This window comes from Heterocephalus glaber, unplaced genomic scaffold (genome assembly GCF_053883595.1).
Source record: "Heterocephalus glaber isolate CG9 unplaced genomic scaffold, H.glaber_assembly_v1.0 deba00000281, whole genome shotgun sequence".
Taxonomy (NCBI): Eukaryota; Metazoa; Chordata; class Mammalia; order Rodentia; family Bathyergidae; genus Heterocephalus; species Heterocephalus glaber.
In genome coordinates, this window is record NW_028258139.1 from 15261583 (window position 1) to 15277002 (window position 15420).

The 15420-nt window shown below is 39.4% G+C and overlaps 1 protein-coding gene across 49 annotated transcripts in view; it reads left to right on the forward strand.

Moving 5' to 3' along the window:
* Ptk2 (protein tyrosine kinase 2) overlaps positions 1-15420 on the forward strand; it is a 347380-nt gene that overhangs the window by 249655 nt on the left and 82305 nt on the right. For all 49 annotated transcript variants that reach the window (XM_087187130.1, XM_087187131.1, XM_087187134.1 and 46 more), the window contains 3 exons: positions 4467-4551; positions 10895-10995; positions 14477-14592. In XM_087187130.1, the coding sequence (XP_087043256.1) occupies positions 4467-4551; positions 10895-10995; positions 14477-14592 (302 nt within the window). The remainder of the gene's footprint in view (positions 1-4466; positions 4552-10894; positions 10996-14476; positions 14593-15420) is intronic.

Here is a 15420-nt window from a genome sequence, read left to right on the forward strand (position 1 = left end):
CTTAGCAAATTAAAAAAAAATTTTTTTTGAGACAAGGTCTCACTTTGTAGTGCAGGCTGGCCTTGAACTCACTGTGTAGACCACACTGGCCTCGAACTTACAGCAATCCTCCTGCCTCAGCTTCCTGAGTGCTGGAATTACAAACATGTGCCACCATGCCCAGCAGAAAAAAATTTTTAACTAGAATAATAACAAAGGTATAGAGATAGTGCTAATAAGTTAGAACAGCATAGATATTAACCCTCTTTTGATTCCTCTGCTTTGGAAATGGCAAACTAGTACCTTCATAACTTTCCATTTTTTAAATATCCTTTACACATGCACTAATGAATGTTATTTTTATAACCAAAGAGTTATAGAAATTAGTTGTTGAATTAGTTGTATAGAAATTTGTTCTGTTTTTATGAAAGACAAAAGATAATTGCCACCATATAGTGAGACAGTTCAGTTTTTTAAAATTCAGTTTTAATTGCCTTTATTTTGTGCTTATATCAAACTTTTTAATTTATTATATATTTTTACATTTTATTTAATTTAATTCTGCTTTTTAAGGTTAAATTTAGTAAAAACCACAATGGATCTAAATTGAATGGAAAGAGTTAAATTTAGGCCTGGCTATGCCTGACTATGAGATGTTGAAAAGTGAGGCTTCTTAACTCTTTAATAATTGAACCAGGTGATCTCTGAGCTTCCCTCCATGTCTGTCTCTGATAGGTAAACTTTCTAAAGTTCTCAGAGTTCAGTGACTAACCTGTGTCACACAACTGATAATAGAAAAGGAGGCCTGTGCCCAGTGGCAGAGAGTTGGACTTTATGAGATGATCTGATCAACGTTTTTGAAATATCTCCCTGCCATGTGGAGTGTGGGTGGCAAAAGGAAAAGTGAACATTGTCATTAGAGTTGCAGCAAGATGGCTGTGAAAATAGAAAAATCAAAATTGGCTTCTGGGGCTGGGGATTCAGCTCAGTGGTGCCGCTGCCTGCCTTGCAAGAGGAAGGTCCTGAGTTCAATCCCCGGTACCAAAAAAAAAAGTGGCTTCTGGATTATCTAGTCTGAGCAAGTGTATGGATACTGTTTAAGTAAGGTGAAGACTCTGGAAGAAACAGGTTTGATAGTATTTTCCAGAGAGGCAGAACCATATAGAGATTTATTGTAAGCAATTGGCTTGTGTGGTTATGGAGGCTGATGAATCCCAAGATCTACATTTGGCAAGCTGGAGATGTAAGAGAGCTAGGTGTAGTCCATCCAAGTCTGAAGCCCTCTGAAAATAGGGAGTAGTTCAAATCTTTCGTGCAGGAAAAGACTAGTGTCCTGGCTGTCAGGCAGAGGAGTTTCCTTCTCTTTGTGGGAGGCCTTGGTGTGGCCTACCCACACCAGGGAGGGCAGTCTGCTTTGCTCTGTCTGCTGATTTAAATGTTCAATTCATTCAAAACCACCCTCATAGAAACATCCAAAATAACATTGGACCAAATATTCCAAGACCTCATGGCTCAATCAGTGGATGTAAAAAATCCACCTTCGTGGTGGGTGTCAGAAACTGTTTGGGGCATATCTTTTGTTTTTTTTTAATTAGTACGTGTTTCCAATTCGTGCAGTTTACAGTCATCTTGGGAGTGGTTATATGTACATATTACAGCTTGTTTCCTTGTTTTTAATCCCCTTCCTCTTCCTTACCCCTTCCTCCTCTGGTTCCCCTATCCCCTTTTTCATACTTGTTGGTATTATTTGTCTGAGCTCATATTATGGCATATAGTGTTTACATTAATTGAAACTATTAGGTTCCTATACATGGCACATCTTTATTCCTCTCATTTCTCTTCCTCCTCCTCCTCATCCCTCACCCTTGTTCCCTTGGACCACTTCTCTATTCCAAGAGATCCATACCCTTGTCCTTTTGTATCCACCCTGTATCATATTCTTTGTTTTTACTTTGCCTCACTCAAATGATAGATACCATATGGTATTTAAGCTTGTGAGTCTGGTTTATTTCACTCAACATTATATTTTCTAGGTGCATCCACTTGCCTACAAATGTCTCAAATGTGTCATTCTTTATAACCAAGTAGTATTCCATTTGGGGCATATCATTTTAAAGATAACTTTTCCCCCTCTACTGGAAACAGCGAAGAGATAGATAGGTTCAGTATATGAATCTGGACTGAAAGAGATAGTGGAAACTAAACATACTAATTTGAAGATCAACACATTAAGTGTCACTTGACTCCTTTGGCAGTACATGAGGTAGCATAGGGAGGTGAGGCCGGGACTGAACCCAACAGTATATGTATAGATTCAAAGAAGAAAAGAGGTAAAATCTCATCTTCATAAGTCTAATGCCTGTCCCTCCTACCCATGACTGGTATTTTGGACTGGTATCTTGTTAATTAACAAGAATTCTTCAGAGGAAGGTTGGCACAGTTAAGCTTCATTAGCGCTCAAGAAATTAACCATGGATACCATTTCAGAGCCAAATCTTCCAACAGGTGGCAGCTCCATCCTGGCTCAGGACAGTGAATCCTGCCTAGTGTGTTACCAAGCCACTGCCATTATGTGGTGCTTGTCACAACTACAAATTGCCCTTATTCTTCCTTCAAGTGGCACCCTGTAGGGAAGAAGTTGCCACTCCTAGCAGCATGAGGCCCAAGCCTCCCAGCCTCTGGTGATTCACCTTCAAAATTCAGGTTGCAGGAGTGAGACGACATCTGAGATAACATGCATAAAGCATAAAAATGTCAAAACCTGTTGAGAAATTACAGAGAGATGGCATACCCACTTGGGTACCAAATAACTCCATACACTTCAGAGAAGGCGTAGAGGGAGACAGAGACAGAACAGCATCACACCCCTTGAGTGGTGTCTGTCTCACTCCTGAACTACATCTCTGCCTGGTTAATCCACCACATTTCATAAGGAAGCTTGGGAAAGATTCTTAGAAAGGAGAATAGCAGCAGCGACACTGGGACTGAGTCAGGAGTCAGCATTTCCTAAACCTTTGTAAATTCCCATTTGCTCCTCTCTTCTCTCCTGCCCTCTTTCTTTCCTCTGTCTCTTTTCTGCCTTCAAGTAAGTATGATACATACAGTTGCTATCCAGATTCATCCCTAGATTCTTTTGATATGCTTACTTTAAATGGTAAATCATTTTTCATATCATATTTCTGGTATTTCTTAAACTTTGCACTTGAAGGAGAGACAAATGTTTGGGCTTCTAGGACAGTGCATTTTTTTTGTTTTTCTCTTGTGTTGGTGGTCACACTTGCCCAGTCTCTTTTGGCATTTTCCCCTCTTCCCCCTGAACCCTTCACTACACAGCCACAGAACACCATCCTCGGACTTCTGTCTCCCTTGATGATGTCATGCAGTCCCATGAACCGGGCTACTTCTGATTCCCATATTCAGCTCAGGCTTCCTCTTACATCCCAGGCATACTGTCCTGCTACCCACTATTTCCTGGTGCTTCTACTATTTCGATGATGTCCCTAGCTTGCCACCTTCAAAGCAAAACTTACGATCTCTTCTGTCTTGTCGGTTTAGTTTCTCTGGCCAAAAACAGGAATTCCTCTCTTTCACCCAGCCCATCAGGAGCCAGTTTCTCTTACCTCCAAAACATATGCAAAAGCTCAACCCTTCTGTCCACCTCCACTGTTGCCACACTTAGCCAGACCACCATCATCTGTCACCCAGGCTACTACCAGAGTGGCCTGCAGAGTTCCCTGCCTAACTTCCCCACAGCAGTCTCAGCAGCACAGCCAGGTCCTTTGGGACCTTGGGTCAGGTCATACACTCTCCTGCCCAGACATTACCCTAGGTCCCTATTTTGCTTACAGTAAAAGCCATGCCTTTGTGCTGGTTTGAAGCCCCCACTATTCCCCTTCTGACACCATAATCTCCACCCTCATATACTCAACACCAGCCTTACTGGCAATACATGTTTACACATTCTTGCTGCACCCTGGAGTAATACACCAAGTTTGACTACATAGCAAGCTTCTTCTCCTCCTTCAGATCTTTGCTTTCATCTTTTCTTCTCAGTGAGGCCTTCCTCACACAGCAGCCATAACCCCTTCTTCCACATCCTAATATCTCTCTGTAATACTGTTTTTCCAGTATATTATATAACTTATTTGTTCTTCCCTGCAATAGAAGGTGGGCAAAAGCAGGGACCACTGCCTCTGTTGTTCACTGCTGACTCCCAGGCCCTTAAGACAGTGCCTGCCATGTAGCAAACACTCTCAACATTCATGATAGGTGAATGAATGACTCTCTGCAGTGTTTTACATGGATGTCTATTTTTCCTTTGAGGATTTTCTACAAAATTTTAAGTATTTTTCTTTTAAGATTTTATAGTTCTAGTCCTATCTGGTATATAATCCACAGAGTTACAAAACAGTTTCTCATGAATGTGCCTGATGATTGATACAGAGAACCTTTTGCATGGGCGTGATTCTGTAATTTCCTTAACACAGGAGAATCCAGCTTTGGCAGTTGCAATTAAAACATGTAAAAACTGTACTTCGGACAGCGTGAGAGAGAAATTTCTTCAAGAAGCCTGTAAGTTTCTACAAATTTCTGTGGAACTCCATGTGACTTTCTGTGAAATCCTGTCTCTGAAGAAGAAAGATGTTTTTACTTTTTGAGACAACTCCATTTATTCTTCTTTGCAAATTAATATCCATATTTTCACTGGTACACATCTATAGATTTTTGCCATGTAAATGCAATGTGTTACATGCAAGTGTTAATGATATATTTTCTGTTTATACTTTGGTAGCTACATCATTAAACATCTTTGCACTGGAATTGGTACACATATATAAAATGATCCCATCCCAGAGTTTGCCAGGCCAGGAAATGTAGAAATGCACAATACAAACATAGTCCCTGGCTTTTTGGAACTCACAGACTACTGGAAGAGTAAGGATTGTGACCAGTCCCTTAGTCCTACTATAAAAGTAAAGACTCGCCCAAAAAGAAACTTCTTATGATGATTTCCCAGGTGATTTGCTAGATGTGACTTTCTTCATCTACATTCCTCTGGCTCTTGGTTTAGTCATCCTGTGATGAAGCTTCCTTGGGCGAGTTATGTGTGATTGGGTCTTCTCTCCTGAGAGTAAACTCATGGGGAGCAAGGATCTTGTCCATTTTGTATACCTTGAGCCATATTTACCTGCTCTCAGGCTGTGGTTTTCTCCTCCCTGTCACAGACTGTATCCCTTTCTCATCCTCCAAGGCTTCCCTTAAACATCACCTACACAGAGAACCCTTTTCATACTTAAAATAGGCCTCTCCTTGGTGTTCTCCGTCACAGGACCGCTTTGTTTTCCTCCTAAGTATTCATGATTAAATGCATACATTGTTCACATTGGTTATTGTCTGTCTCTCCCATAAGGCTTTAAGCCCCATGATAACAGGGACTATGTCTGTTTTGCTCAGTGCTCCATACCCATTCCCAGCACAGGGCTTGACACATGAAAAGCACTCAGTAGATTTTTTAGGTGTTTTGATTACATCAAATGATTGAATTCCACTTTGCATTTTAGTAAATATTTGCCACCTAAGCATCCAATAAATTAATATGGTATAAATCATAATTATGACTTAATTAAGTTCAACTACATCCTTAATCCTGTTCTTGAATCTCTGAATTAATATGGTATAAATCATAATTGTGACTTAATCAATTAAGTTCAAGTACATCCTTAATCCTGTTCTTGAATCTCTGAGTTATGTATAGGAAAAGACCTGGCTTCATGACAGGTCCTAATGACAAGTCCACTGCCAAGAGGTGTTGTAACAATTCTAAGTCCAAGATGCATCTTTTCTATCAGTTATAACAAAAAGTACTTAAATGTTGTCTAACTCACTACCTCTGGTTTTTATCATACATTGTCCCCTTAGGACATCTATAAAGCTCAGATGCTGTGCGGTAGAGTATGAACTTGGTGCACAATAAACCCAAGTACTTTACCAGAAATGCACATACAGGCCTATGGTTATAATCTAAAGTCATCTTCCACATGTGAGGAGATACTAGCAAAGAGCCCTTACCACACTCACCCTCCCTTTTTCCCTCTTCACCAGTTCAGTGACTAGGCTCAGGACCACATCTAGCTCCAAGAGGTGGCTTTAACAAAGGTCACTTCCAGAAGACAGTTCTTCCTAAAAACTAACAAAAGGACATTTAAATAGGGATTATTTTGCTGCTACTTCTTTAATACCCAGCAATATTAACTAAAGTACACATATAGAACAATGACAACACGATCTGAACTCACTTCCCTCTCTGTGTACTTCCCCTCCTGCACCCCATAAATAGCTAGCATACTCTCTAAGACAGCAAGTTGGACAATTCCATTCCTAAAATACAACCATTCCTGTGAAGTAACAAAAAAAAAAAATACTTAAAGCATGTTACATTAGCCCTTGACTTTCACATATGTGTACTTTAACATCTAGAAAGATGTTTCAGTAGCAACTCAAATGTCCCATATGTATAGCGGCATTGAGTAAATTGCACATACATACTTAGCAAAGGCTGTAAATTTAAAAGTTTCATCTAAATACAAACACTCTGGTCTAGAACCTTTTCCTTTTTCCATGTTTTTTAACTTAGGGGATAGATATATGCATATGTAATACTTAGAAGAGACTTTAACAATTTTGCTTCCTAAGTGGTTTTAAGAACATTATTTCTGGGCCGGGGATTTGGCTCAGTGCTTTTGCCACCTGCTGTGCAAGTACAAGGACCCGAGTACGATCCCTGGTACCAAAAAAAAAGAACATTATTTCTAATGAATTTTAACACAGAGTGTACTTACCATGTTAGTTTACTAATTCCACTTCTATCATACACTGGCAACCTCTTGAATATCTAGAAAGACTAGATTTAAATAGGACTCCTTGTCCTTTCTGTACAACTATATACACTGGAAAGTAAAACAAAATGCACAGACATAAGGGACAGTGGTCAATCTTGCTCCACCAAAACCACATCGATTTAGAGCCCATTGCACTTTCTTTTCCTCCTTCCTCTCTGAACTATTACAAATATGACTACCGCTCAGATTAGTGATTTGATCATTCCATTTCCTAAAGACAGCATTTCATTATTAATTTTAACAAAAGTATATCTACAAAATGTGTTGTTACTACTTCTGGTTTTTGGGGGGTTTTTTTGGTACCAGGGATTGAACTTGGGTCACTGCGCTTGTGAGGCAGGCAGCAGAACCACTGAACTAAATTGCCGGCCCTACCTCTGCTTTTATCATACTTTGTACTCTTCTAAACATCTAGACAGACTAGGTGTTTCAAATATGGACTCAAATTTGTCAATTTTATACACAGTAGTGTTGAATAAACTACACATATGTAACTGATTATATCTGAAAGTGTCTTCTGGCCTAGAATCCTTCATTTCTTCTCTCTTTGTCACATGTGCTATAGGCACATGTGTCATTCAAATGTGATTTTATAATTACACTTCCCAAAGTCCTTCTCAGAAGATAACTCTTGTATGAATTTTAACACAAAGTATACAAAATGTGTTTACTAACTCTACTTTTGTCATACATTGACCACCTCTTTAATATCTAAAGACTAGATATTGTAAAATTAGGACTCATGTTCAGTATATACACTATATATACAGTATAGCAAAATTAAATGAAATGCATGTAACATAAGAGCAGTGGATACAGTGAAATTTTCTACCATACATTTAACAAAACACCTTTCATAATTTCTTCCCTCCTACCTCCCTCAACCCAGTGAACAAGTACAGACAGTGTACTGTTTAGAGATGGTTTAACTATTCTCTTTGCAAACATAGTATTTCCCATCAGTTTTTAAAAGATACTTACAGGACTGGGGATGTAGCTCAGTGGCGCACCGCCTGCTCGACAAGCACAAAGCCCTGAGTTCCATTCCCAGTACCAAAAAAAAAGATATTTACAGACATTCTACTACTTCTACTTTTAAATATATCAGGCACTTCTGTATATCTAGAATTAGATTTTTCATATTAGAACTTGTCTGTTATCATACAGCACTGATAAATAAAATTGCACATGTAGCAATGGTTTTAATATGCAGTCTCTTCTAAATGTGACCATTTTGGTGCTTGCTTCAGCAGCACATATACTAAATATGACCATTTTGGCCTTGAACCATTCCCTCCTGACTTCCTTCTCTCTGCCTTCACCCCAGTGGATAAGTATAGGCAGGCATATGTAATGTTAGAGATGGTTGAATCCAAAATTCATTTATAGAGGAGAAGCTTTTCTGTGTATTTCAACACAAAGTGTACAAAATACGTTAACTTCACTACTTTGTCATACGCTGGCAACCTCTTTAACATTTAGGGACTAAATGCAAAGATTTTGATTTATTTCCCTGTTATGTACACTATATATACAGCAGAATAAAACCACAAAACAAAAATTATGTCCAAAAATATCCAAGTACAAACACTAACATATTAACTTCTGCATTTGCTTCCCTCCCTTCTGCTCCAAACCATTGAACAAGAACAGGCAGTACCATATTGCTGGTACTGCCATTCCCTTCCCAACAGACAATTATTGCATATTAATTTTAGCAAAAAGATATTTACAAAGTGATATTTTACTGTCTCTAGATTTAACATACATTGGGTGCTTCTAAACATCTGGATAAGACTGGATGTTTAAAGACTCAATTTATTTGATACACATACATAGCAGTCTTGATTAAGCTGCACACATGTAACAGTAATTGAAAATGTCTTAAAAATATGAGCATTCTAGTTTAAAACCCATCCCTGGGCCAGGGATTTAGCTCAGTGGTTTCACCACCTGCTGCACAAGCACAAGGACCCGAGTTTGATCCCCGGTACAAAAAACAAAACAAAACAAACAAAAAAAACACCCATCCCTTCTCCACTAACCCAATGGGCTAAAATGCTCAAATTTTCAGAAGACAGTCTTTCCTGGGAATTTTAACACAAAACGTACAAAATTGGTTAATTTACCAACTCTACTTTTTTGGGGGGGGGGGATACCAAAGATCGAACTCGAGACCTTGCGCTTGCGAGGCAGGCGACAGAACCACTAGAGCTAAATCCCTGGCCTCTACCAACTCTACTTTTGTCAAAACTGAGAACCTCTTTAACCTCTAGGAAGAGTAGGTGTTGTAAAAGGACTCATTTGTCCTTTACATACCCTACAAACACAGCAAAATAAAACAAAATCCACAGCCATAACGGACAGTGGTAACTTGCCTCTCTATATAAGTGCATTAGCACAGCACTCTGCATTTCCTTCTCTTCCAGGAACCAGGGCATACACATAATTTGTACTATTCAAGAGGGGGTTTGCCTGTTCCCCCAACAAAATGACACTTCGTGTGAGTTTTAACAAAACTTTACAAAATGCATTATTTTATTACTTCTGCTTCTTAACATGTATCAGGTACTTGAGAATATCTAGAAAGACCAGATATTTTAATAATATACTTAACATTGTCAAATATGTATAGATATATAGGACTGGGCTGAGGATTTAGTTCAGTGGTTCCGCTGCCTGCCTCGAAAGTGCAAGGTCCGGAGTTTGATCCCCGGTACGAAAAAAAAAAAGATATATAGAAGTACTGAGAACTAAAATGTACACACAAAACAATGGTTACAATTCAAACATCACCTTCTACATGTAATTAGTCTGATACTGGATCTTCTTTTCTCAGTGTCTTCTCAAGGTCCTCTAGCCTACAGAACAAAGGTGGACAAGTATCACTGCTAGTGTCATTTCTCCAAATGGCCTAACAAGCTCCATTTAAAGTTACTTCCAGAAGACACTTCTTTGCTGTCATTTTTTTAAACAATGGATGTTTCTAAGACATGCAATTTTCTAACTCCACTTCATCTTATGTTGGCAACCTCTTTACATCATTATTGTCCACATGCCACAAATTTTCTTTCAAAAGGTTGGGGACTGGGGGTCAAGAGCAGCTTTTTCACACTGGCTTTCTAAAAATAGCCAGTAAATTTTCCCAAAGAGTGATGGGCATTTCCAATTAGCCAAATGTGAAATGTTACTTTACTGTTTCTCTCTTTGGAAACCACCCAGTTGTTAGCTATTTTACTAGCCCTCAGCCTGAGCTCTTTCACCTTCCAGGATAGGTGAAGCCTTTATGCATCCTCATCACAAGGAGGTGCAATCTAACTAAGATACCACACACACCCCAGGTCCATCTGCACAGTTCTGTGGCCCAAAGTGGCCACACTTTCAGACCTGCCTTCTAGGACCCATGTACGGCCCTCTGCTGCAGTTGGGAGGGCAGCATTCTCACCATGCCACATAGCAGCTGGTGAGAGCTTCAACTAGGCCAGCAGGGTTGGGATGGAAGACCCTGCAGCCCGAGGGATCCCAGCTCTAAGACCTCTGCTGCCATCAGGTCATTGAGGTGGGCAGAGGAGTGGTCACCTGTGCTTCATAGCCTTGGCCCAGCCAGTGGGCAGTCACAGCGAGGGTTCCAAGGACCTATAGGGCAGAGGTTGAAGCACATCTCCTGGCCCCCTGAGCCACCTACTGCTGTCAGCAGGAAGTCCTGGAAGGCCCTAGGGGAACAGGCCACACTTGTTTCTTATTGCGCTTTCTGCCGAAAATCAAGAATGGGTTTTCTTTCCCCTTTTTCATCCTATATTCCCCCTGGCATTAGTTGGCTCTTATAGTTATTCTGTGCCTCAACAGCAGAAAGGGCTTTTCTGTGTCAGCTTGTGCCCCCTTAAGAGATGAGCAAAACTGACCCAGGATATTGAGCTCAGAGTCCCCACACCATCTGTTTCATGTCTTAATTAGACCAGTCTTAAGAAAAACTAACAGTTATCAAAAGAATAACTGTGGACAACTTTTTTCCCTAGTAACTATGCGGCAGTTTGACCATCCTCATATTGTGAAGCTGATTGGAGTCATCACAGAGAATCCTGTCTGGATAATAATGGAGCTGTGCACACTTGGAGAGGTACTGTGATCTCCAGACCTGTCTGACTTCATGACTAAGAAGTAGTCACGCTTTGTAATCATTTAGTCTGCACTTGGAGTTTGGTATCAGAAAAGGAAGTATAGTTATCCTGGATTTTCAGGAGGGTTCTCATTTAGGATTACATATGGTCTTGATTTGGAGAATATAAATATAAATGTCTTCATCATTGAGCCAGTTGCAGTGGAACTTGCCTGTAGGCCCAGCTTTTGGGGAGGCTGAGGTGGGTGGATCACATGAGCCTAGAAGGTGGTGGTGGTTGTTACTGTAACAGGGTTTTTTTGTGTATGTTACAGGAGATTAAACCAAAGGCCTTGCACATATAGGGAAGTACTCTACCACCAAGTTACTTCCCTAACCCTCTTATTTTGACTCAGTCTTTGTTTCCAAAGCTAGCCACTAACAAGATCCTCCTGCTTCAGCTGCCCAAGTACCTGGGATTACAGTTGTGGGCCACCATACCCAGGAAGGCTAGGAGTTCAGCCTGGCAAACATAACAAGACCTTGTCTTTAAAAAAAAATTTTTTTATTATTATTAAATTCCCTTTACCCAATACTTGCATCATTGTCTCTCCCATCCAGATATTTTATAGAAACTGATAGCAACAGCTGACCAAGTGCTTCTTTTTGATGCTGTTGCCTAAAGAACTAGCTCAGTGAGTCAAGCATGAAAGAAACAATGTTAAGGGACTTTGGGTAAATTAATGTTGAATTTAGGTAAATCGAAACAATTTCTTAAGGCTTTTGTAGAATTCAGGCGTGGTGATGCATGCCTATAATCCCAGCACTCAGAAAGCTGAGGCAGGAAGATTACCGTGAATTCCAGGCCAGCGTGAACTACATAGCAAGACCCTGTCTCAAAAAAAAAATTGCAGTGTCTTCCAGACCAACTACTATTAGTCATAGTTTCTTTGAAAAATCTGAGTAATAACAATGTCAACAGCCCACTTTGAAATTTTCCAAAATACAGAAAGTTTAATGAGTCATCACCTGGAAACTTACTAGAAATGCAAATTTTTGTGCCCCACCCCAAGGGTGCTGAATCAGACCACCAGGTGGGGAGGCAGGCCAACACTCAGTTTTTATCATTGAATACACCCCTTCTTCTGTCCTACATTTCCATATGAAATGGAATATTTAGGTATATTTTTGGTTCCTTTTTTGTCTGCTTTTGCTTTGAAGAGTTTGCTAATTCTTGTGATTTACAAAAATCTACTGCTAGGGTGTGAAGAGACAACCCACAATGTGGGAAAAAATCTTCACCTGCTCTTCCTCAGACAAAGGTCTGCTATCTCGAATCTGTAAAGAACTTAAAAAGATCAGATCTCCCAAATTTAAAGACCCAATCCAAAAATGGGCATCTGAAATGAACAGACATTTCTCAGACAAGGAAGTAGAAATAGCAAATAAATACATGAAAAAATGTTCAACATCACTGGTCATTCGAGAGATGCAAATGAAAACAATGCTGAGATTCCACTTCACTCCAGAAAGAATGGCTGCTATCATGAAATCAACCAATAACAAATGCTGGCGGGGCTGTGGGGAAAGAGGAACCCTGCTCCACTGCTGGTGGGAGTGTAGACTTGTGCAAGCACTGTGGAAATCAGTATGGAGATACCTCAAAGAACTAGGACTGGAAATCCCATTTGACCCCGCTATTCCACTGCTGGGGTCTTCCCCAAAGAATTAAAAGAATCATACCACAGTGATATATGTGCACCCATGTTCATAGCAGCGCGGTTTGTAATAGCTAAAACTTGGAAACAGCCCAAATGCCCATCAGCTGGAGACTGGATAAAGAAAATGTGGTTTTTTTATAAAATGGAGTACTACTCAGCCATCAAAAATGAGAAATTAGAGATATTTATAGCTAAGTGGATGCACATTGAAGCAATACTCTTAAGTGAAATAAATAGGACACACATGTGTAAATACCCACTAGTTTCTCTGGTGTGAGAAACTGAAAGTTAATAGGTAATGTGAAATAGGAAGAAAAGGGGCAAAGGGGAAGGAAGTGGGAGGGCTAGGGGAAAGGATAGAAGGGAATGGGATTAATATGAGAAAATGGAAAAATAGAAACAAAATCTTTGTAAATAGGGAGGACTGGAGGGGTTGAAGGGAGGGCTGGGCAAGGGTGAAAAATAAGAACCAAGAGAGACTATGTAAAGGTGCAAATTTCCAATGATGAATGTCATTATATTGTATACCTAAAATGTACCAATTATTAGAATGAATAGTCGATAATGTAAAATAGGAAGAAAAGGTCCAAAGGGGTAGGGGTAGTGGGAGGCACAGGGGAAAGGAAAGAAGGGAAAGGAAAAAATGCTGAGAAATGGAAAAAATGGAAATAAAGTCTTTGTAAATAGGGAAGTGTGGAGGGCGTGAAGGGAGGGCTAGGAATGGGGAAAAAATAAGAACCAAGATGCATTATATAAAGGTACAATTCCCACTGAGAAATGTAATTGTGTTGTATACCTACAATGTACCAATAAAAGAATTTAATACAAAAAAAAAAAATCTACTGCTAGGGCCTGGGATTGGCTCATTGGCACTGTGTCTGCCTCACAAGTGCAAGGTCCTGAGCTCACAATCCCTGGCACTGAAAAATAAAAAATCTATTGCTAAATGTTTCTCATATTGACTTTAGAATTAGGATATTAACAAATTCATTTGCCTTTCTTTTCTGTGTTAGTATTTAGCTGAGTTAACGGCATTAGTAGGGACTTCTAAGCCAAGTGGGATAAATACTCAGTCTGCTACCATTTTACCCTTCTGCATTCAAACTGTGGAGTATGAAATTGATGATTACCTACCCTGAGATACGGGATTTGCAGTAGAAGCAAAGGACTGTTTTGTGTATTACTCTTGTTTGACAGTAACTAAATCTTTTTGTCAACTGTTATCATATAGCAGTACTTCATACTATGCTTTTACTCGTTCCCATGAAGCATATCTTTTTTTTAGAAATTGTCTGTAGTCATAAGGATTCTAATTTTACAGTATCATTTCAAATAAAAAATGACTTTAATGTCTGGGTTAAAATGTTTCATTTATTAGACAGTTTTTTAATTAAGGAAGAATTGAAGCTATCCTCTTTTTCTGCATTAAGTTTATTGGTACATTTTAGGTATAAAATACAGTTACATACATCATTGGGATCTTGTACCATTACACGAGTATCTTGGTTCTCATTTTTTTCACCTTCCCCTGCCCTCCCTTGAAGCTATCCTCTTTATTAGATATGAATTTGGAAGGCTAGGGCTATAGCTCAGTATTAGAGTGCTTGCCTAGCATTGTGCAAGGCTCTGGGTTTCATCCACAGCACTGGGGTGAGGGAGGGAGATTGGAAATAGTCACATTATTGAAGGTAGCTTTTTGCTTTTTGTTGTAGTGTTACTTTTTGTTGATTTTTCTATCTCTGATTGTTTCTCTTTTTTTATCTTTTTCATCTCTCCAAAAGCTGAGGTCATTTTTGCAAGTGAGGAAATACAGCTTGGATCTGGCATCTTTGATTCTGTATGCCTATCAGCTTAGTACAGCACTTGCATATTTGGAGAGCAAAAGATTTGTGCACAGGTAAGACAATTATTAAGCTGCTAAATTGCTGTCTGAGCAGGGGAAACAGTAGATGAGACTGGGATGGAAAGATTACTCACTGTGCCCCATAGATACTTTTGTACCATTTTAATCAGCTGTGCAGTCACTAGAAAGTCACGTGTGTTACGTCCTTTCAGAATGAAGTACCATGCATGTTACTACATGGTTAAAGGATTTTTGTGTGATGCTTTTAGGACATTTATTCCCTTCACAAATACAGTCAATAGGCTGTACTTGGCACTAGTGCAGTGAACATGTAAATAGTTCCCAAAACACATAACTGTCCCAAGACATTCCAGGATATCACAGTGTTACTAGTGACATCTATTGACGTTCTGCAGAATTTCTGTTTATTTCTATTTATAGCTTACAGGTCTGTAATTCAAACCCACTTGAAAAATATCTTTACAATTTGTTTGCCAAGTACAGTATTGTGTCAGGGTTATTGGAGCTTTTTTGGGGGGAGGGGTTTTGAGACAAGGTCTCACTCTGTAGTTCAGGCTGGCCTTAAGCTCATGGCAGTCCTCCTGCCTCAGCTCTCAAGTGCTGGGAGATTATACACTTGTGCCACCATGCCTGGCTATGGGGTTTGTTATTTTTATCCAGCATTACAATAAACTGCATCAGCAAAATTCATTCATAAAAGTTCATAACTTTTATTTAATGAGATATCTTAATGGTGAAAATACAGACCTAGTTGTATATGACTATCACTTAATGCAGTTGGTAATATGAATTCATAAAAAGTAATAAGCATTATTTACAAATATGTTTTGCCATCGTTCAAATAATTGTCAACATATTCAT